We start from the raw sequence: 22355 nt of genomic DNA, 5'->3' as shown, positions 1-22355 counted from the left end.
AAGAAGCTACCATTCTTCCTTGTATTTTGTGGTGACTCCAAGTATTTCCAAAGCAAGACACAAAAAATGCTGGCAGAACTCAGCAGGTCAGGCAGCATCTGTGAAAGGGAAGAAAACAATTGATGAAGAGCAATGACTCTTCATCAGGACTGAAAAGGAAGGGGGTTGAAGTTAGAATAAGAAGCTGGGGGGGGGTGAGGAAAGATTACACACTGAAACCAAGTGGGGGGGAAGGTAACTAAGTGGGGGAAGCTTTGAACTCTAGCTCAAATACTAGAGCTACTCCTTCGGGTGTACTTCCTCAGGACAAGTGCAGTTCTCACGTGGTGCTGCAATGGTAAGAAACGGGTCTTGGCTGGCCAGCCTCAGGGTCCCTGCCAGTGAAGATGGTGGCGTGCAGGGATGCAGTGACTACTCCAGCTCCCACTGATGGCGCTAGCTTCGGATTCTTAGATAGTACTTCAAAGTTTCTAGTCAAGGGTTTCAGTCAACCAAAGCTCCGCTGAACTCTTGGACAAAATTACATTTAATCCGCCGGCTGCAGGGTTAACGGACACCAGACCCAGTGACAGCGATCTGGCCTAAACGGTGGTGTATGAGAGGAAGCAGAGAGACGACAAGAGAGCTGGGGCACTAGTGAGGCTAGCGCTAACCCGATCAGGCTGGTGGTACCATCACATTTCCTGGCCAGCGCCCGCCTGCTAAATAATAAAATGGACTTACTGAGAACGAACACACAGAGAGAGATGAGAAACTGCTGCGTTCTCATTTTCACCGAAACGTGGCTAAGCAACATCATGCCTGACTCAGCATTTCAGTTTGACGGGGTGACTCTGTTCCACACGGTCAGGAACTCCTCGTTGGGGAAATCCAAAGAGGGTGGAATACGTGTGTACATTAACAAAGGTTGGTGCACAAACTCATCTGTAGTTAACAGTCAGTGTGCTAGGGAAATTGGGCATCTTACAATTAAATGCCAGCCACATTAACTGCTGAGGGAGTTTATTGTTGTGTTCATCACCCCTATCTGCATCCCTCCTCCCACCCCAAGGGTGAATATCAAGGTTGCACTGGGAGAGCTTTGCAGTGCCATCAGCTCTCTACAAAAGAAAAGCATCCGAATGGTCTCTTCATAATTGCAGGAGACGTCAATCATGTTAACCTACAAGACATTCGACCAAATTCCATCAACACATCACCATGGCCACCCAGAGCACAAACAGACTGGACCACGTTTATACAAACAGACAACGTACTTTCACTCTCATCTTGACCTCTCTGGCCGCATCTCCCTAATGTTAATCCCAACATAAATGCTAAAAATGGAGAAACCAGTCATGAAGACCATCACTGTCTGGTCTAATGAGGCAGTCTCTATGCTCCAGGACTGTTTTTCAACAGGCCAATTGGCAGGTGTTCAAGGAGGCCACCAGACTGTGAGTAATATGTCTCACCTGTCATCGGAAACATCAGTATGTTTATAGCCAATGTTGGTACCTCAAGAAAGGTTATCTCATAGCCCAACCAAAAGCCCTGGCTTAATGCAGAGGTTCACTCCATACCAGAAGCCTGTGACACTGTCTTCAAGTCTGGTGACAGCCAGCTCTCAGACCAGACAGAAGAAACTTCATCTTCGGCATCAAGAGTGCAAAGGCTGCCTATGTACAAAAATCCAGGAACACCTCTCTCTGGTAATCATCCCCGGTGTACATGGCTGCAGATCAAGGGCATTACTGACTGTACCAGCGATACCATCCTCTCTGACGTCCTAATCAACTTCCATGCGTGCTTCAAGGCATGCAACACTCTGCCGGCCATGAGAGCTACTCTGCTCCCAGGGGTGCCGCCACTGTGTAACAGCAGCAGACGTGAGAACCGCTCTGCAGCAAGTGAACCCCCAAAAGGCAGCCGGGCCAGAGTACTTGGGGAATGCGCACGCCAGCTCACTAATGTCTTCATGGACTTCTTCAATCCTTCATTCACCCATGCTGCTGTTCCCACATGTTTCAAATCTGCCACCTTCATCCCTGTACCAAAGAACTCTACACCTTCAGAACTAAATGACTACCGCCCAGTAGCACTAGCTCTGATCATCATGAAGTGATTTGAACAGCTGGCAAGGGCACACATCAAAAACCCCATTCCTGCCAATCAGATTCTAACCAATATGCTTACCGACAGAACCGCTCTACAACAGATGGCATAGCATCTGTCATGCACCTGGATCGGACACACCTTGAAAACAAGGACACTTATGCTGTCTCTGGATTTCAGTTCAGCATTCGACACTATTGTTCCACAGTCCTTGGTGAACAAACTCCTACTCCTCAGTCTAAACGCACCAGCGTGCCACTGGGTGTTGGACATCCTAACCAACAGACCTCACATTGTCAGGTGCACAACCACTCCTCCCTCTCTACCATCCTCAGTGCAGGTGTCCTGTATGGGCATTCTGCACAGGTATGTTCCAATGAGACAGGGGAAGGTTCAGGAACTGTGGTGTACAAAAGCTGTTGAAAACCTAGTCAAGAAGAAAAGAAAAGCTTACGAAAGGTTCAAAAACACTAGGTAATGATAGAGATCTAGAAGATTATAAGGCGAGCAGGAGGGAGCTTAAGAATGAAATTAGAGAGCCAGAAGGAGCCATAAGAAGGCCTTGGTGAGCAGGATTAAGGAAAACCCCAAGGCATTTTACAAGTATGTGAAGAGCAAGAGGATAAGATGTGAGAGAATAGGACCAATCAAGTGTGACAGTGGAAAAGTGTGTATGAAACTGGAGGAGATAGCAGAGGTACTTAATGAATACTTTGCTTCAGTATTCACTACGGAAAAGGATCTTGGCGATTGTAGGGATGACTTACAGCGGATTGAAAAGCTTGAGCATATAGACATTAAGAAAGAGGATGTACTGGAGCTTTTGGAAAGCATCAAGTTGGATAAGTCTCCGGGACCAGATGAGATATACCCCAGGCTACTGTGGGAGGTGAGGGAGGAAATTGCTGAGCCTCTGGCAATGATCTTTGCATCATCTATGGAGACTGGAGAGGTTCCGGAGGACTGGAGGGTTGCAAGTGTTGTTCTCTTACTCAACAAAGGGAGTAGAGATAGCCCAGGAAATTATAGACTAGTGAGTCTTACTTCAATGGTTGGTAAGTTGATGGAGAAGATCCTGAGAGGCAGGATTTATGAACATTTGTAGAGGCATAATATGATTAGGAATAGCAGGTCATGCCTTATGAGTCTGATTGAATTTTTTGAGGATGTGACTAAACACATCGATGAAGGTAGAGCGGTAGATGTAGTGTATATGGATTTCAGCAAGGTATTTGATAAGGTACCCCATGCCAGTCTTATTGAGAAAGTAAGAAGGCATGGGATCCAAGGGGACATTGCTTTGTGGATGCAGAACTGGCTTGCTCACAGAAGGCAAAGAGTGGTTGTAGACGGGTCATGTTCTGCATGGAGGTCCGTGACCAGTGGTATGCCTCAAGGATCTGTTCTGGGATCCCTTCTCTTCGTGATTTTTATAAATGACCTGGATGAGGAAGTGAAGGGATGGGTTAGTAAATTTGCTGATGGCACAAAGGTTGGGGGTGTTGTGGATTGTGTGGAGGGCTGTCAGAGGTTACAGCGGAAGGAGACATTGATAGGGTGTAGAACTGGGCTGAGAAGTGGCAGATGGAATTCAACCCAGATAAGTGTGAAGTGGTTCATTTTGATAGGTCAAATATGAGGGCAGAATATAGTATTAATGGTAAGACTCTTGGCAGTGTGGAGGATCAGAGGGATCTTGAGGTCTAAGTCCATAGGACACTCAAAGCTACTGCACAGGTTGACTCTGCGGTTAAGAAGGCATACGGTCCATTGGCCCTCAACACCATGGGATTGAGATTAAGAGCTGAGAGGTAATGTTACAGCTATTTAGGACTCTGGTCAGGCCCCACTTGGAGTACTGTGCTCAGTTCTGGTCACCTCACTACTACAGGAAGGATGTGGAAACTATAGAAAGGGTGCAGAGGAGATTTACAAGGATGTTGCCTGGATTGGGGAGCATGCCTTATGAGAATAGGTTGAGTGAACTCGGCCTTTTCTCCTTGGAACGGTAGAGGATGAGAGGTGACCTGATGGAGGTGTATAAGATGATGAGAGGCATTGATCGTGTGGATAGTCAGAGGCTTTTTCCCAGGGCTGAAATGGCTAACATGAGAGGTGCTTGGAAGTAGGTAGAGAGGAGATGTCAAGGGTAAGTTTTGTACGCAGAGAGTGGTGAGTGCATGGAATCGGCTGCCGGCAACGGTGGTGGAGGCGGATACGATAGGGTCTTTTAAGAGACTCCTGGATAGGTACGTGGAGCTTAGAAAACTAGAGGGCTATGGGTAACCTTAAGTAATTTTTAAGTACAGTAAGTACATGTTCGGCTCAGCATTGTGGGCCGAAGGACCTGTATTGTGCTGTAGGTTTTCTGTGTCCTGCTTGGCTGTTTGCTGAGCCCTTTGCTGTACACTCTACTCACACACGACTGCACGGCCAGTCACCCGAGCAATCACATCATCCAGTTGGCTGATAACTTGACAGTGGTGGGGCTCATCATCAACAATGATGAGATGGCCTACAGAGAGGATGTGGAAGAGCTCGAGGCCTGGTGCCAAGCAAATAACCTGGTCCTCAATGTCAACAAGACAAAGGAGATGGTTATCGTCTTCAGGAGAACTCAGCACTCCCACACCCCTTTTACATTGGTGGCACAGATGTGGAAACTGCAAGCAGTTTCAGACTCCTGGGAGTGCACATCACACACATCTCACGGTTCCAGAACACATTCTTCACAGTCAAGAAAGCTCACCAATGCCTCTACTTTCTGAGGAGGCTGAAGAGAGCTGGTCTTCGCACATCCACACTCATGTCATTCTACAGATGCACAGTAAGGAGCATCCTAACCAGCTGCATCACCGCTTGGTACGAAAAGTTTGCTGCGGAAGACAGGAAGGCTCTCCAATGGGCAGTTAAGACTGCTTAACACATCATTAGCATCAGCCTACCCACCGTCAAGGATAAATATACAGAAAGGTGCTGGGAAAGAGTCAGTAACATCATGGAGGATCTCACCGACTGTTTGTCCCACTCCCATCAGGTAGGAGACTAAGGCTACGTCCACACTAGACTGGATAATTTTGAAAACGCCGGTTTCACGTAAAAATGATAGGCGTCCACACCAGGCGTTTTTGAAAATACCTCTGTCCACATTAAAATGGGTTTTTGGGTGAATCTCCTCCTACTGGGCATGCACAGGACACATCTACAGAAAACAAGTGACGGTATACTATTTCCGTTTCCGCCTTGAATTTCTGTTGTTTCCTTTGGTCAAAAACTAGAGTACCTACAACAACAGCAAAAGAAAGTTTTCAACAATGTCTTTGAGGAATACAAAGAAAACCTCCGCTGGAAAAAGCAGACCGGACTTCTTCGTTTGGACAAATGATGAAGTTGAGCTGCTTCTGCGTGTTACAAGTGACTGCAAAGACAGGAAAGCAGTGGAGGACATGGACTGGGAGTCGTGCCATACCAAATACAACAATATCCTCGACCGCTATAAAGAACAGTACATTGCGGCAGAGCGGTCGGAATCTCTGGGTAAGGACTACCCGCACAAACTGGACGATGTAATCAAGACAATTATTGTAACCAAACTTAAGGCAATTCGCCGCAAATACAGGCAGGCAGTGGACGCGGGATGAAAAAGTGGACACGGTAGAGTAGTTCTACTGTACTTTGAGTTGTGTGAGCAGATCTGGGGGGGTGGGGGGGGCTCATCAGCCACCACGGCAACTCAAGGCAGCATTGAAACCTGCGATGTGGAGGATAGGGTCGACGCACATCACAGCGACCGATGTACAGCCTCTTCACCCACTTCGACGAGTACGCCCGACTCCGACAGTTTGGACCAAGCAACAGGTGGTGGCTGCAACGTGTTTGGTGTCGAATCCCGCCGTGAAGGACTTGGTGCGCGTTTGTCCAGTTACAATCAAGTAACATCCACACCAGGACCGGCAGACTCAAGAACAGTTAGTTTCCCCAAGTAGTAAGATTGATCAACACCTCCACCCACTGCTTTATTATTCCCCATCCGTCACCTTATGTACAGTGTACCATCACTTTATTGACATACAATCAATCTATGTGTATAAGTATTTATATTCATTGTGTGATTTATTATTATTATTGTGTTCTTTTGAGTATTTTTTGTGTAGCATTGGATCTGGTATCACAATTATTTGCGTCTCCTTACACTTGTGTACGGGAAGTGACATTAAACGATCTTGAATCTTGAATTATGAGTCAATCTTACAAAATATTCTGTTGCCTCCTTCAGAAAATAATTGGTATCTTGTTTAAAATATATTTTAAACCAATCCTTTTGGACCTTGGCTCTTGGACCTCCCTGTGTCCTGTTAGGCTGCTCCTGGTTTGGTAAAGCATCCCTTCCTCATCTGCACCAAAAATCTCCCAGTTGCAAAATTCTGCATTCTGAACTCCGGAAAAAGTACTGTGCTTACTGGCACATAGCTCTCCTGTTCTTTTTGGCTTCCTAATTTAAAAGAAATATGTTTACATGCAGAATGCTCTCTGTTTTTAAATGTATATAAATAGACTTTCTTATCTTCGTCTCAATAGGCCTTTTAGAATTTTGGTTGTTAGAGTTACAGACTTTGTAAATATTCATCTCCACATGTTCGGCTCCATTAACTTCAGTGGAATCAGACACACAGGGAGCCCTTAACTTCCTGTGTTTAACGTTAATGAACAGTGAACTCCAGACTACCACCTCCCCATAAGAATTGCTTGAGCCTCCCAAGGTGATCACGCAGAATCAGAATCAGGCTGTTATCACTAATATCTGCAATTTGTCGTTTTGTGGCTGCAGTACAGTGAATAAGTTTTCATTATTACCATGAGACGAAAATGCCTGAGGCATAAAACGCACTGGTGAAAATGTACAGACATTGTCTTGCTTGCAGAATCGGCATTTTTGTTTAGTCTACAATTTTTGTCATCCTTTTATTTTGGACAGTGCATTTATGGAGGTTTTCTGGTGGTTATCCTGCTATGACAGATGCAATGGAGAAGCTAAAACAAAACAAGGTAATAAATGAAAACAATCTTTAAACACAAATGATGAAATTTAGCAAGCTGTGCAAATACTTATGCCCTTCTAATAAGCGGAGGTTCTCTCCAGATTATGAACGCCCTACCTGTGTGCGTAAGGATGAGTGTTTGCGAGACTATTGGGGTGGAGTTTGTGACTGCTGAAAGGCTGCGGGAATCTTCTGCCACCTGTGAACTCAGTTTGTAGCCACATTTCTAACATGTAACCGTTTGGGTTTTGGGGCAAGTCAATTGAGCCCTCTAGCCTGGGGCACAATTATATAAGATCAGACTGGATCTTGATCTCAACACCCCTTTATTTTTTATCACCGAATATCCCATGTTCTTTAAATGCCTGTCGGTCTCCAACTTGAATGTGGTCAATGGCTCTGCTACTAATGTTCCCTGAGACAGAGAATACTAAAAGTTCACCATAATTTTGGGATTATGCGTTTGGGATTGATTCGCAAGAGCAAATTAAAGGAAGGCAGGGGCAAGCACAGCGGCCGTCGTTGGAATGGACATAGAGTGGTGACCTTGAGGCTTTAGCTCTTCCAGGCTTCAGTGAAGGAAGACTTCAGTCAGAGAAAGCAAAGGAAAGAAAAGCTCAAGATTTTTCGTTCTCTTTGTGTCTGCTCAGCTAGAACAGTAGAGGTGTCAGGCAGGATGTTAGAATGCTCCTCTTGTGGGATGTGGGATGTGGGAAGGCAAGCACTGTCCTCCAGTGCCCCTGACCACTACAGCTGCAAGAACTACATCCAGATGCAGCTTCTAATAAACCACCTTAAGGAGTTAGAGCTGGAATTGGATGAACAACGGATCGTTCGGGAGGCTGAGGGGACGATAGATAGGACATATAGAGAGGTAGTTACACCCAAGGTGCAGGATGCAGGAAACTGGGTGACCGTCAGGAAGGGGAAAGAGATTAAGGAGCCAGTGCAGAGTACTCCTGTGGCCATTCCCCTCAACAACGGTATATTACTTTGTTTTCTGTCGGGAGGTGGGTGGGTGGTAACCTAAGAGTGGAATGTCACAGTGGGCGAGTCTCTGGCACTGAGTCTGCCTCTGTGACTCAGAAGGGAAGGGGGGAGAAGATCCCACACTGTGGTGATAGGGAATTCGTTAGTTAAGAGAACAGACAGGATGTTTGTGGGCAATTGAGTCCTCAGCATTCTAAAGTGAGAGGATGAACAGCCAGAAGTTGTGGTCCATGTAGGACAAGTGACGAGGTTCTGCATAGGGTGTTCAGGGAGTTAGGTGCTAAGTTAAAGGGCAGGACCTCCAGGGTTGTGACCTCAGGATTAATACCTGTGCCAAGTGCTAGTGAGGCCATAACTAGGAAGATTATATAGTTACATACATGGCTTAGGAGTTGATGTAGGAGGGAAGCCATAAGATTTCTGGATCAATGGGCTCTCATCCAGGGAAGGTGCACCCTGTATAGAAGGGACGGTTTGCACCTGAACTGGAGGAGGACTAAGATCCTAGAAGGAAGGTTTGTTAATTCTGCACGGTGACATTTAAACTAGAGTTGCAGGGGGATGGGAAGCAGAGTGTCAGAACAGTTAATGGAGAAATTGTGGAGGTAGACCTCAGACAAAGTTAGGAATCAAAAAATTGAGCATGGTGTGACTAGTGTCCTGAGCTGCATTTATTTAAATGCAAGAAGTATCATAGGAAAGGCAAATAATAATGCTGAAGACGAGGTAGCTGGTTTACAAACAGGCAATGTGTAGTGAGGAGAGGGAAAAATTTCACTTAACAGGATGAGCTGCAATGTAAAAGGTGGACAAAATTGAAAAGGGTAAATACAGAACTGAAGGTGTTGTATTTGAATGCGTGCTGTATGCAGAATAAGGTAGATGAACTTGCAGCACAGTTGCAGATTGGCCGGTATGATGTAGGCATCGCTGAATCATAGCTGAAAGAAGATGACAGCTGAAAGTTTAATGTCCAAGGGTACACATGGCATCGAAAGGACAGGCAGGAAGGCAGAGGGGACGGCGTTGCTCTGTTGGTAAGAAATGAAATTAAATCAATACAAAGAAGTGACATAGGGTCAGAGGTGTTGAATCATTGTGAATACAGCTAAGGAACTACAAGAGTTAAAAGGCCCTGATGGGAGTTGTATGTAAACTCCCAAACAGTAGTAAGAATGTGGCCTACAAATTACAATGGGAGATAGAAAATGCATGCCAAAAGGACAATGTTACAATAGTCACTGGGGACTTCAATATACGGGTAGATTGGGAAAGCCAGGCTGGATCTGGATTCCAGGAGGGGGAGTCTCTAGCCTGCCAACGAGATGGCTTTTTGGAGCAACTCGTGGTTGGGCCCACTTGAGGATCAGCTATTCTAGATTGGTTGTTGTGCAATGAACCAGAATTGATTCGAGACCTGAAGGTAAAGGACCCTGAGGGGTAAGTGATCATAATGTGATCAAATTCACCCTGAAATTCAAGAAAGAGAAGCTAATGTCAGATGTATCAGTATTACAGTGGAGTAAAGGGAATTACAGAGGCATGAGAGGGAAGTCGACCAGAATTGATTTGGAAAAGGACACTGGCTGGAATGACAGCAGAGCAGCAATGACTAGAAGTTCTGGAAGCAATTTGGAAGGCACAGAATATATACATCCCCAAGAGGAAGAAGTATTCTAAACGCAAGATGATACAACTGTGGCTAACGAAAGAAGTCAAAGCCAACATAAAAGCTGTAGAGGGGGCATATAATAGAGCAAAAATCAGTGGGAAGTTAGAGGATTGGGAAGCTTTTAAAAACCAACAGAAGCAACTAAAAATGTCATGAAGAAGGTAAAGATGGAATATGAAAGTAAGCTAGCCAATGATATTAAAGAGGATGCCAAAACTTTCCTCAGATACATAAGTGTAAAAGAGAAGCAAGAATGGATATCAAGCTGCCAGAAAACGATGTTAGAGAGGAAGTAATGGGGGACAACGAAATGGCGGACGAACTGAATAAGTATTTTGCATCAGCCTTCATGGTGGAGGACACTAGCAGTATGGTGGAAGTTCCAGGTATAAGGGGTCATGAAGTGTGTGAAGTTACCGTAACTAGAGAGAAGGTTCTTGGGAAATTGAAAGTTCTGAAAGCAGTTAAATTACTGGGACCACATGGTGTACACCTGAGAGTTCTGAAAGAGGTGGCTGAAGAGATTGTGGAAGCATTAGAAATGATCTTTCAAGAATCACTGGATTCCGGAATGGGTCTGGAAGACTGGAAAATTGGAAATGTCACTCCACTCTTCAAGAAGGGAGGAAGGCAGAAGAAAGGAAACTGTAGGTCAGCTAGTATGACCTCAGTGGTTGGGAAGATGTTGGAGTTGATTATTAAGGATGAGTTCTTAGGGTACTTGGAGGCACATGATAAAATAGGCTGTGGTCAGCATGGTTTCCTTTTATAAAGCATTGTTGGAGTATTGCGAGTAACTTTGGCCCCTTATCTTAGAAGGGATGTGCTGAAACTGGAGAAGGTTCAAAAGATGTTCACAAAAATGATTCCAGGATTGAATAGTTTGTCATATGAAGAGCGTTTGATGGCTCTGGGCCTGTATTCACTAGAACTCAGAAGAATGAGGGGATGACCTCATTGAAAACTATGGAATGGTTAAAGGCTTTGATAGGGTGAATGTGGAAAGGACGTTTCCTATGGTGGGAGAATCTAAGACCAGAGAACACAGCCTCACAATAGAGGGGTGTCCTTTTAGAATGGAGATGAGGAGGAATTTCTTTAGCCAGTGAGTGCTGAATCTGTTGAATTCATAGCCACAGGTAGCTGTGGAGGCCATGTCTTTATATTTAAGGCAGAGATTGAAAGATATTGATTGGACAGTGTGTGAAGGGTTATGGGGAGAAGGCAGGAGATTGGAGCTGAGAGGAAAATTGGATCAGCCATGATGAAATGGCGGTGCAGACTCGATGGGCCAAATGACCTAATTCTGCTCCTGTATCTTATGGTCTAATGGTCTTATAACCTGAGAGAAGAAATTCCTCCTCACTCCTGTCATGTATGGGTGACTCCTTTTTCTTTGAATTATGTACCCTGTTTCTAGAGTACCCCAGCAGGGAAAACATCCTGTCAGCATTCATCATGTCAATCCCCCTCAAGACCTTACACGTTTCAGTAAGATCATCTGTCATCCTTATAAACTCCGATGAATACAGGCCCAACTTATTCGATCTTTCTCCATACACCAAAGGCCTTCATCCCAGGAGCGACTGGGGTTGTATACACTGGAATTTAGAAGGATGAGCGGGGATCTGATTGAAACATATAAGATTATTAAGGGATTGGACTCACTAGAGGGAGGAAACATGTTCCTGATGTTGGGGGAGTCCAGAACCAGAGGCCACAGTTTAAGAATTAGGGGTAGACAATTTAGAACGGAGTTGAGGAAAAACTTTTTCACACAGAGTGTTGTGGTTCTGTGGAATGCTCTGCCTCAGAAGGCAGTGGAGGCCAATTCTCTGGATTCTTTCAAAAAAGAGTTAGATAGAGCTCTTAAAGATAGCGGAGTGAAGGGATATGGGGAGAAGGCAGGAAAAGGGTACTGATTGTGGATGATCAGCCATGATCACTGAATGGTGGTGCTGGCTCGAAGGGCTGAATGGCCTACTCCTGCACCTATTGTCTATTGTCCATTGAATCATCCTTGTGTCTTTTCTCTGCACTACATCCAGTGCAAGAACATCATCCCTGAAATATGAAGGGCAAAACAGGTTACAGTACTCCAGGTATAGCCTCCTTTAATGCTGCATCAAAATGAGCCCTCTTTTGTGCTCCAAGCCCCTGGCAACATTCTATTTACCTTCTTAGTTCCTTGCTGTAGGTATAGGTTAATTATTTTTTTTTAGTGTACTATGACCCCTCCAGATCCCTTTGTACTACAATATTTATTAGTCACAGTGAATAATAATTTGGTTTTGTAATCTTACATTTTCTAAAATTAATGTATATGCTCACTGCAAACTTCTTGCCTATTCAGTGAACCATTCGATCTTCATTTGCCTGCTCTTTGTGTCCTCCATTCAACTTGTCAACGAGTAGATAACTGCAATTTGTTTTTTTCAAAAAAGACTGCTATAACAGTCAATGCTATGGAAACTTCGAAACTTTTTCCCAGTATAATGTAGCTCAGTGGTGGAGCGCATCCTTTGCATGTATGTGGCCCCAGGTTCAATCCCCAGCATCGCCACTCTTAGAGGCGGCACAGTAACATAGTGGTTAGCACAAAGCTTTACGGTATAGACGACCAGGGTTCAATTCCTGTCACCGCCTGTAAGGAGCTTGTCCATTCTCCTCGTGACTGTGTGGGTTTCCTCCGGGTGCTCTGGTTTCCTCCCACGGTCCAAAGACGTACCGGTTGCTAGGTCATTGTAATTGGTCATTGTAAATTGTTGTGTGGTCAGGCTCAGATTAATTCGGGCTGCATGGCTTGATGGGCTGAAGGGCCTATTCTGAACTGTATCTCAGTAAATAAATAAATAACTAGATTTAGGCATCGGGTTTTGACTCCTTTGAACAATAGTTTTGAATCCTATGCTGTTTTGAAAGACAATATGAATTTGAAGCAAGAGGTGGGCCACATTGTGCCTTCTGGAACATTCAGTAGGATCTTGGCTGTCTATACACTTTATTTCCATACTTTCAGGAATACCTGGAATTCCGCAAGGAAAGAAGCAAGATGTTGCTGTCTCGTAAAAATCAAATACTCTTGGAATTCAGTTTCTGGAATGAACCACTCCCAAGGCCAGGACCAAATATTTATGAGCTAAGGACATACTACTTAAAGGTAGGTTGCTGTAGTGGATAACTTTGTGTCCAACTTCTTATAGTGATGCTCCGGAGTTTCCAAAGTAGTTAGCTAGTTCAGGCAACTGGCACAAATCTAAAGGACTGAATGGCTTCCTCTGGGTGGTAATGTTCTTTGAATTTCCTTGGAGTTTCTAACAAGCAGTTTCTTGTGATGGGAATAAATAAATGCCCAATCTGTAAGTAAGCATATCAGTTGGACAGAAGGAACTGTGTCTTAAAAACAAGAGATCAGTCTGTTGCAACTATGCTGATATTTTACAGTGGATACAATGTAACGCAGCACCTTTTTATGTGTCCTCGGGTATAGCTTCTGCATGGGTGTATATTTGTTACCTTTCTGATTTTCTTTTCTATGAGGGTGACCGGGGTAGCTCATTCCTTTCCCTCCTCTGCCTCATGGGAATAAGCTTCCTTGGATTCCTAATTGATAGTACAAATTCTGAGGTTCAATAAATGAAAACAAAAACATATTTCCTTAAGGAAATCTTAATAACAATAAGAAGAAAATAATTTTGGGAAATAATAATTTGTCAAATTATGTATCATAATCAGCTTTGGAGCAGATCCGGCAGGAAACACTTTGTGATACAAAGGAAAGGTAGGATAATTGGTTGTAAATTGTCCCATGATAGTCATAGTCATAGTCATACTTTATTGGTCCTGGGGGAAATTGGTTTTCGTTGTAGTTGCACCATAAATAATAAATAGTAATAGAACCATGGTGCAACTGTAACGAAGAAACCAATTTCCCCCAGGATCAATAAAGTATGACTATGACTATGACTATGACTATCATGGGACAATTAGGCTAGGATTAAATTGGGGATTGCTGGGTGGTGTGACTCAAAGGGCCAGAAGGGATCTCAATAAATAAATAAATAAAATCTTTCTTTTGATGCATACTCAACCAAAAACTCATTAAATATCTGCAGACTAATAATTTCCATCTTATACTTGGCTCAGGCGACTAGAATGGGAAAAATAAATGTGTTTTTAACCTGGACTGTGAGATGCTGAATGCCATTTGCTGTTTTCTTCTAAAGTCTCCATTTTTACAGAAGCCACTCTTTAGCTGAATTTAGTTCACCCATTCTTCAAAAAATGGTTGACGGAAATAGTACAGGCGGAGGGATCAGACTCTGTGGTGTTTTCAGAGTTGGGCGGTCCAGAATTGGGCAGGCATTTCCAGTACCCAAAAAAAAAACTGGCACATATGTGACAACTTCAAAAATTGTCTTAGTGTGTCTTGTAGGCAAAAAGCAGGACAAATCCAAGCTGTCTCGTTACCACCGAATAAATCTGCCCTCAATTGCCAGCAAGGGGCTGGAAGGAGTTGTCAGCAGTGCTGCCAAATGGCATTTAATTCACCGATTACGTGCTTAGCAGTGCACAGTTTGGATCAAACGACGTAATTCCAGAGCTGAAGCAGGAATGACATCAATGGACATTCGGCCATAACTTGGATCAAGAACTCGCTGTTAAAATAAAATGAGTGAGGAAGATCCCTCAGTAGTTCACCTCAGATGAAGATATTTGTCGTCGTTGAATGCTGAACACCTCAGAACTGGAATTCTTACCAGTGATGTTCTGGGCCTTCAGTGTCCACAGCAATGACCTTTCTTCTAGTGTAGGTCAGAATTGGGCAAGTTCATTGAAAATTGCACAGTGTTGAATTCCACTTGCAATCCTTCAAAAGTGAAGCAGAATAACCACGTCCAGTGAGAAAAAGGCTAACCTGCTACCTTTGACGTTCAGTCAAATCACTGTAACTACGGTGTAGGGGGTAACATAAACACTTTCCCCACCCTTCTTTCTCCCCTTCCCCCCACCTGGCTCCATCTGCCTTTTTTTTTGTCTGACCCAAATTCCTCCTTCCCCAACCCCAACCTAGACTAATCTGCTCGTCATCCATCTTCCCCCCTTCCCCTTCACCAGCACCTTGGCTCACCGCTGGTTGCTGCTCAACTCCCAGTCTCTTACTGCTTACTAGTCGTCTCCTTTCTCCATACTTAAGCCTGATGCACCAGCAATTTCTTTCCTCCCACAGGTGTTCGCCCGAATGAGTTCTTCCAGCAGATTGTTTGTTCCTCTGGGTTTCAGCATCTGCAGTCCCTCGTGTCAGCTTAAAGGCATGGATAGGAGACAGGAACTAGAGAGTGGGCAAAAATCAATATTTCTCTAGCCAGCAAGATATATTAAGGAGTGTGTTGCAAACATCAGTACTAGAACCTCGGTTTCATACAGCTTGTATAAAGGCTTGGATGAAGGTGCCAAGGTTTGGTTGTTACATTTGTTGGCACAAGTACACATTAGAAAGTAATTTGGGGAGAGAACATAGGGAGGCTATCATCTGATATAGGTGGTTAAGTGAGTGGATAAAGCTCTGGCAAATGCAATATAATGTGGGAAAATGTAAAATTCTCTATTTTGGCAAGAAAATTTTGGAAAAAAAAGAAAGCTCATAATTCAAATGGTTTGGTCGCAGTGGGGAGATGTGTCTCTACCAAAAGAGGTATAGGACACTCCTTCCCTCTTCTGGCCTGTAGTCACCCTTGGGCAAGGTGTAGCACCTACTTAACCCCCCTGATTGGGGTCATGTGAAGCCATGGGAGCAGGTGGTGGATGGTCGTATGAGCATCTGGTGCAGGTCACAAGTTCTGGTTAGGAGACCACTGACGTCAGGCAGACAATCTCTGACGAGTATTGATAATGGCTGGGGTCACCCCGTCTTGTACAGACACTGCCCAGAAGAAGGCAATGGCAAACCATTTCTGCAGAGAAAAATTCCCAAGAATAATCACAGTCTTGAAAAGCCAATGATCGCCTACGCTATACGACCCAGCACATAATGAAGGAATGAATCCAATCTGGGACAGACTACAGAGCTCTGAGGTTTAAGAGAACCTGGATGTTCTAGTGTGTGATTTTCCGAAATCTGGTTTGCATGTACTGCAGGTAATTAGGAAAGCTGACAGAATGTTATTGTTTATTTTTAGGAAATTAAATACATAGGTAGGGAGTTGTACTTTACACAGTAGAAACCACATCAAGTACTGTGCTTAATAATGGTATAATATAAATATTTATGGAATGTGTTGGAAGAGGTTCAGGGTTTTAATTAGAAAAAAGCATTGGAATGGGCTGATTGTCTTGTGAGGAAAAATTGGGCAGCTGGACTTGTATTTGGTAGAATTTAGAGGAGGTTATTTCCTCATTTGGTGAAATTTAGAATCTGACGTCACCCATTTAAGGCCTGGTGAGGTGAAATCCTTTCACTGAAAGTGGGGTTTTGAGTCTTTGGATCTCTGCTCCTCCCATCAGTGGAAATCCTTCTATTTCTTATCCAGGATCCCCTTAGATACGTTTCTGCCTTTCATCACAGGTATCCCTGTGGTAGAAAATTCAACACTCCGACCACTATGGGTCAAGAAGTATGTCCTGAACATCTCCTTGAATTCACTGGAGTGTGTTCTCTCGCTTTGGCCTCTAGTTCTTGTCTCATCCACAGGTGGAAATAATTTCCTACACCTTCCCTTTCAATTCCCTTTATTGACATCCTGTTTCTTTGATCAATTTTTCTGCATCCAGTCCTGGCTTTCCATGATAATATAGAGAAGATAAACTGAATGACAGTAAGTGTGTATATATGTATATGTGTACATCAAATAATTAAATAAGTAGGAATAAAACAGAAATAAAAAAACTATTGAAGTAGTGTCCATTCAGAAATCGGATGGCAGAGAAGAGGAAGCTGTTCCTGAATCACTGTGTGTGTGCCTTCAGACTTCTGTACCTCTTTCCTGAAGGTAACAATGAGAAGATTAAGAGTTAAGTTCATTAAAAAAGTGCTGTTGCTTGACTCCTGAGTTCCTTCAGAAGTTCGTTTTCAGCACCGGCACTTTTTTTGTGTCTTCACTAAAGGCTTCTTGTGTTTGTTATTAACTATTCCCCTCAATTTATTTCGATTAGCATATTTTAAAATTCTGCCTCTATTCTAGTCTATACTGGTTAAGAGGGAGCTCCTCATCTCAATCCTTTTAGCTGAGTATTATATGACCATCATCCTCCCTTTACTGTGTGGCATCACGTCTAAACTTTTTGAGAAGTAATTTATGTTACAGTTATTTTATTGCAGTGATGTTTGTTTAGCCATAATAATATCTAATACATTCCTTTCATTCTAGCCAGGGACCATGATTGAATGGGGTAACAACTGGTAAGTAAGTTTTTATAGGCCTACTAAATGTGTTCTGTTGTTGTTTGGTATTGAGCTGAGCGACTCGAGATATGTGTCAAATTTAACAGATCTAATTTCATCATGAATATTGGCTCTAAAAAACACCTAGGATAATTCAGGAGTATTATTACATTGGGTGACATTAGAAAGTTGTACTTGGTGTTGCCCAATTTCATTTTTTAAAATTTTTTTATCGTTTAAGAGTTTACAATGCCCACACTTTTTAAAAATTAACTCTATAAAATGCTCTAAAAGCATTTTAAAATGGAGAAGGAAAACATTTGAAAATTTTTGTGTTATCTTCTATAATGTGTGCGTGTGCATGAAGTTCCTAAATTCCTTGTATTAGTCCCATCGATATGTCAGCCCTCTTATTCTTCAATGCCTTATACAGATTATAGGCCTAGAGTAATCCTAGTTATATTCCCTGCTATGGAATGCAATGAACGACTAAAGAACTTTGAAATCCTATACCATTATGAGCTGTTGATGACAGAGGAAGTAAGCACTCACCCCACTCCTTTAATTTAAGTGTACAATTGCCCTCAATGTTCCCCCAATTCTTTGTAAGTAGTTCTTCTGTGAGGACAATATCTGATGCTATTTTGATCCTCATCATCAGACATCACTGTACACCCAATGGCCACTTTTATTAGATACACCTACTCGTTAATGCAAATATCTAATCAGCTAATCATGTGGCAGCAACGCAATGCATAAAAGCATGCAGGCCTGGTCAAGAAGTTCAGTAGCTGTTTAGACAAAACATCAGAATGGGGAAGAAATGCGATCTCAGTGACTTTGACTGTGGATTAATTATTGGTGCCAGACAGGATGATTTGAGTATTGAGAAATTGCTGATCTCCTGGGATTTTCACACACAAATCAGTCTCTTGAGTTCAAAGAGGATGGTGTGAAAAACACAAAGAAACATTAGGTGAGCAGCAGTTTTGTGGGGGGGGCGAAATGTCTTGTTAATGAGAGGTCGGAGGAGAATGACCAGAGTGATTTAAACTGACAGGAAAGTGACAGTAACTCAAATAACCACTCGTTACAACAGTGGTGTGCAGAAGAGCATCTCTGAATGCATAACACTTCAAACCTTGAAGGGGATGGGCTATGACAGCAGAAACATACACTCCAGTGGCACCATAATCTCTGGAGTTTATAGAGAATGGTGCGAAGAACAAGACACATCCAGTGAGCAGCAGTTCTATGAATGAAAGCACCTTGTTAATGAGAGAGGTCAGAGGAGAATGGCCAGACGCATTCAAGCTGAGAGGAAGATGACACTAACTCAAATAACCACTCGTTACAACAGTGGTGTGCAGAAGAGCATCTCTGAACACATAACATGTTAAACATTGAAATGGATGGGCTACGGTAGCAAAAGACCGTGAACATGCACTCAGTGACCACTTTATTAGACATAGGAGGTACCTGATAAAGTGGCCACTGAATGTATATAGGAAAATAGCTACTTATATTACAACATATAAAAGGAACATAGTAGTCTGTAGGTTAACGGCACTGTGGACTAGTATCACAAATTATGTATCTGAATTCCCAATTTCAGAGTTGTCTTTGCCAGGTTATATTCTTGTCAATTTGGAAGGGATATTGGTAACCAAGTCACCAAGTTAACTAGCCTGAGACAAGGCAGAACGGAACTGGAACTGGAATAAATGGAGCAAAAATAATCATGGTTCATTAAGTGCATTAAACAAAGACATGGAGAAGCTTGCGATGAGAGCAGTGGAAAATCCTGTTTGATTTTCAGCCTTGGAATGCACTTCCAATTAATTCTATATTGGAGAAATTAAAAGGAAGCAAGTGCTTTTTTAATGTAAAAGCATTTTTGAAAGTACTACAAAGATTGTTTTAACTTGTGATGACTGGCTGTAGATCTGCTCTGGTTTAAGATGGCACTCACGACTGCTTGCTGGTAGCAAATAAAACAAAGAAAACAACTAAGTACTTCATTAATTACACTTTTTCTGTTAAACGGTTACGGCAGACAATAGGTTGTAACTCCCCTGTCGGAGTTGAGCTTTTGAACCGCCTGTACGGCCTAGCATTTTTGCTGTGGGAACTGAAGTCCCGAAGGCACAGGACATTTACGGTCTGGTATGTACGGGCTGAATCAAGGCTGTGGGGTCTGGGCTGGAGAGAGGGGAATGAGCCAATCTTTGACCATTCCTGGAGGGAACTTGGAGACAATTTGATTTGGCAGAACCGAGGGGAGGCGATGCAGAGTTGAGGCGGCGGGGCCCAGACACGGGGCTGAGAGCGAGGAAAGACCCAATATTTGATCAATTTAAGTGCCAAGCTGAATTGGAAGAGTTGGGTCCGGGCTGAATTGAGGTGGCAGGGCACCAGCCAAGAGCGTGTGAAAGCGACATGGTCCAGGTCTGAGAGCAAGGTCTGGACGATTTAAGCGCCGGGCCAGATTGGAAAGGAAGTGAGGCGCGAGCTGGTTCAAATCGCTGCTCCGCAAGATTTGCTCATCTCTGCACTGAACTGTGGTTGTGGCCTGCAACTATCGCAGTGTGAACTCACTTTTGTGAACTTCAGTTCTGAATGCTATTTGCTTACTTTCATTGTTTGATTGTTTTTTTGTCTCTGCACATTGGGTGTTTGACGGTCTTCTTTTGTTTTAGTTGGTTCTATTGGGTTTGTTCTGTAGCTGCCTGTAAGAAGACGAACCTCAAGGGTGTATAAAGTACACATACTTCGATAATAAATGTACTTTGACCTTGGCTCTCCCTGTTGTTTCTATATGAAATAGTCAATGGCTGTAAGTAATTGGCTCCCTGAGTCAATGGCTCCCTGATGCTCGCAAATTATATACAATATCACGGAAACCAATTTTTTTGAGAGCAAGGGAGAGAAAGCAAGCGAGAGAGGTAGCAAGAGCAAGCAAGCAAAAGCGCGCAAGAGCAAGCAAGCAAGAGCGCGAGAGAGAGAGAGCGCGCACCATGGCAGAGTGTTCCAAAAAGAGAAAATATAACAAGTACGTCACCCCAGACTACCCTAAAGTGTACCCTTGCCTAATAGGGGTCAAAAATAATGACACTGTTGCTCGCTGCGCTGTTTGCAACAGTGACTTTTCTATTGCCCATGGTGGGTTGAGACTGTAAAAGACGTGTTGAGGTGAGTTTAACAGGTGTCATTCATTCATTAGCATAGCTAACGTTATTTAAACTAGCTGGCTAGCTGCTAAGGAGCTACTCTATTGCAGAGATCCCACCTCTCCTGGAAATTCCGGAAGTCTCCTGCAAATTGATGGTGCTACCTTCCTGAAATGAGTTTTTGCAGGGTGGGGTGTCTGCAGTAACAATGTGGAAGTCAGAAGCTGCACACAAACAAAGAGTAAAATGTGCTCTCGCAGTGGTTAAATATACAAAATAATACTTGTTGGGTGCTTTTTGATGATGCATGATGCCTTTCAATGATCTCAATGGGACAGCATGGTAGCGTAGTGGTTAACACAACGCTTTACAGGACAGGCGACCCAGGTTCAATTCCCAGCGCTGCCTATAAGGAGTTTGTACATTCTCCCTGTAACCATATTGGTTTCCTTCAGGTGCTCAGGTTTTCTCCCACAGTCCAAAGACCTACCTTTTAGTGGGTCAGTTGATCATTGTAATTGTCCCGTGTTTAGGTGGTTGCTGTGCAGCACGCCTCAAAGATCCAGAGGGGCCAATTCTACACTGCATTTCAATAAATAATCTCCAGACTGCCGACTGTGTTTTACTACGTATTGAGGAGTTGTCACTGCTGCGATCTAGGAATGCGGTTAGCATTAAGCTCCCAGCAACAGCAAGCGTTGTGATAATCACCAAATAAACTCTTCAGCAAAGGCGCAACAAAAAGTCCAGGATTCTGATCGCTGATGGATATTCAGAGATGTACTGTTAACAACCAAGAGTAGTGAAGAATTATCCTAATTATGATGGCCTTCCATGGTCAGAAAATTTACTGGTTCTCAGTGTTGAAGTTCAGCAGGAGAATTCTCATGAAGCTGGAGAGAGGTACCAGCATTCTATCACCAGGTACAGTTTGTATGTTCACCACAGAAGGCAAGAAATGTGACTGGAACAGTGAGTGAATACTTGAATCGCATGCACATGGAAGAGCTAAAATGGAAAAACAGTAAATATTAGAATTGCTGGCAGGTCAGATCGCATCTGTGGAGAGGAGCAGTTACTGTTTCCACTTCATCTTCAATTGAACTGGGAGAAGTTTCATTAAGTGAATAAGTTCGAAATGTCAGAGATTAGATTAGATTATGAGGACACTCAGTCCTCGTTTATTGTCATTTAGAAATGCATGTATTAAAAAATGATACAGTGTTCCTGCAGAAAGATATCACAGAAACATAGGACAAATCAGGACCAAAACTGACAAAACCACATAATTATAACATATAGTTACAACAGTGCAAAGCAATACCGTAATTTGATAAAGAGCAGACCATGGGCACAGTAAAAAAAAAGTCTCAAGTCCCAATAGCCCCATCATCTCACGCAGACAGTAGAAGGGAGAAACTCTCCCTGCCATGAATCCCCAAGCGCTGCAAACTTGCTGATGCATTGGAAGCACCCGACCGCAGCCGACTCTGATAGTATTGGGAAGGAGAAAAGAACATAAAGGGTCTTTAGTAGGATGAAAAGCAATATGAATTAAATTGAGAGGCAATGACCATAAAACATAGGAACAGAATTAGGCCATTCAGTCCATCGAGTCTGCTCCATCATTCGACAGTGATTGATTTATTTTCCTTCTCAACCCCATTCTCTTGCTTTCTCCCTCGAACCTTTGATGCCCTTACTAAACAAGAACCCACCAACCTCTGCTTTAAATATACCCAATGACTTGGCCTCCAGAGCCATCTGTGACAATGGATTCTACTGATGCACTACCCTTTTGCTATAGAAATTCCTCCTCACCTCTGTTCTAATGATGATTGATATTGGAGTCCAGATTATGTTCCCTAACCACCTCCTCCCCTCTTCCTGCTTAGAGTATTCCAGTTTACTCGCTAACTTCAATTCTGCCTATGGATCAGCTGAACCCCCTCATCCAACCTTTGATACCTCTAGATTTAACTATTTGACTTTGTTCGCTTTTTGTCCTC

At 43.4% G+C, this 22355-nt stretch overlaps 1 protein-coding gene across 2 annotated transcripts in view; it reads left to right on the top strand.

The window, feature by feature from the left end:
• Nucleotides 1-22355, top strand: part of nipsnap1 (nipsnap homolog 1 (C. elegans)) — a 45366-nt gene that overhangs the window by 9450 nt on the left and 13561 nt on the right. For both annotated transcript variants that reach the window (XM_072248025.1, XM_072248026.1), the window contains exons 5-7: nt 7070-7140; nt 12815-12955; nt 17163-17194. In XM_072248025.1, the coding sequence (XP_072104126.1) occupies nt 7070-7140; nt 12815-12955; nt 17163-17194 (244 nt within the window). The remainder of the gene's footprint in view (nt 1-7069; nt 7141-12814; nt 12956-17162; nt 17195-22355) is intronic.

This window comes from Mobula birostris, chromosome 31 (genome assembly GCF_030028105.1).
Source record: "Mobula birostris isolate sMobBir1 chromosome 31, sMobBir1.hap1, whole genome shotgun sequence".
NCBI classification, from domain to species: domain Eukaryota; kingdom Metazoa; phylum Chordata; class Chondrichthyes; order Myliobatiformes; family Myliobatidae; genus Mobula; species Mobula birostris.
Note: the sequence above shows the minus strand (reverse complement) of the source record. Positions and strands in the feature narration are given on the sequence as shown.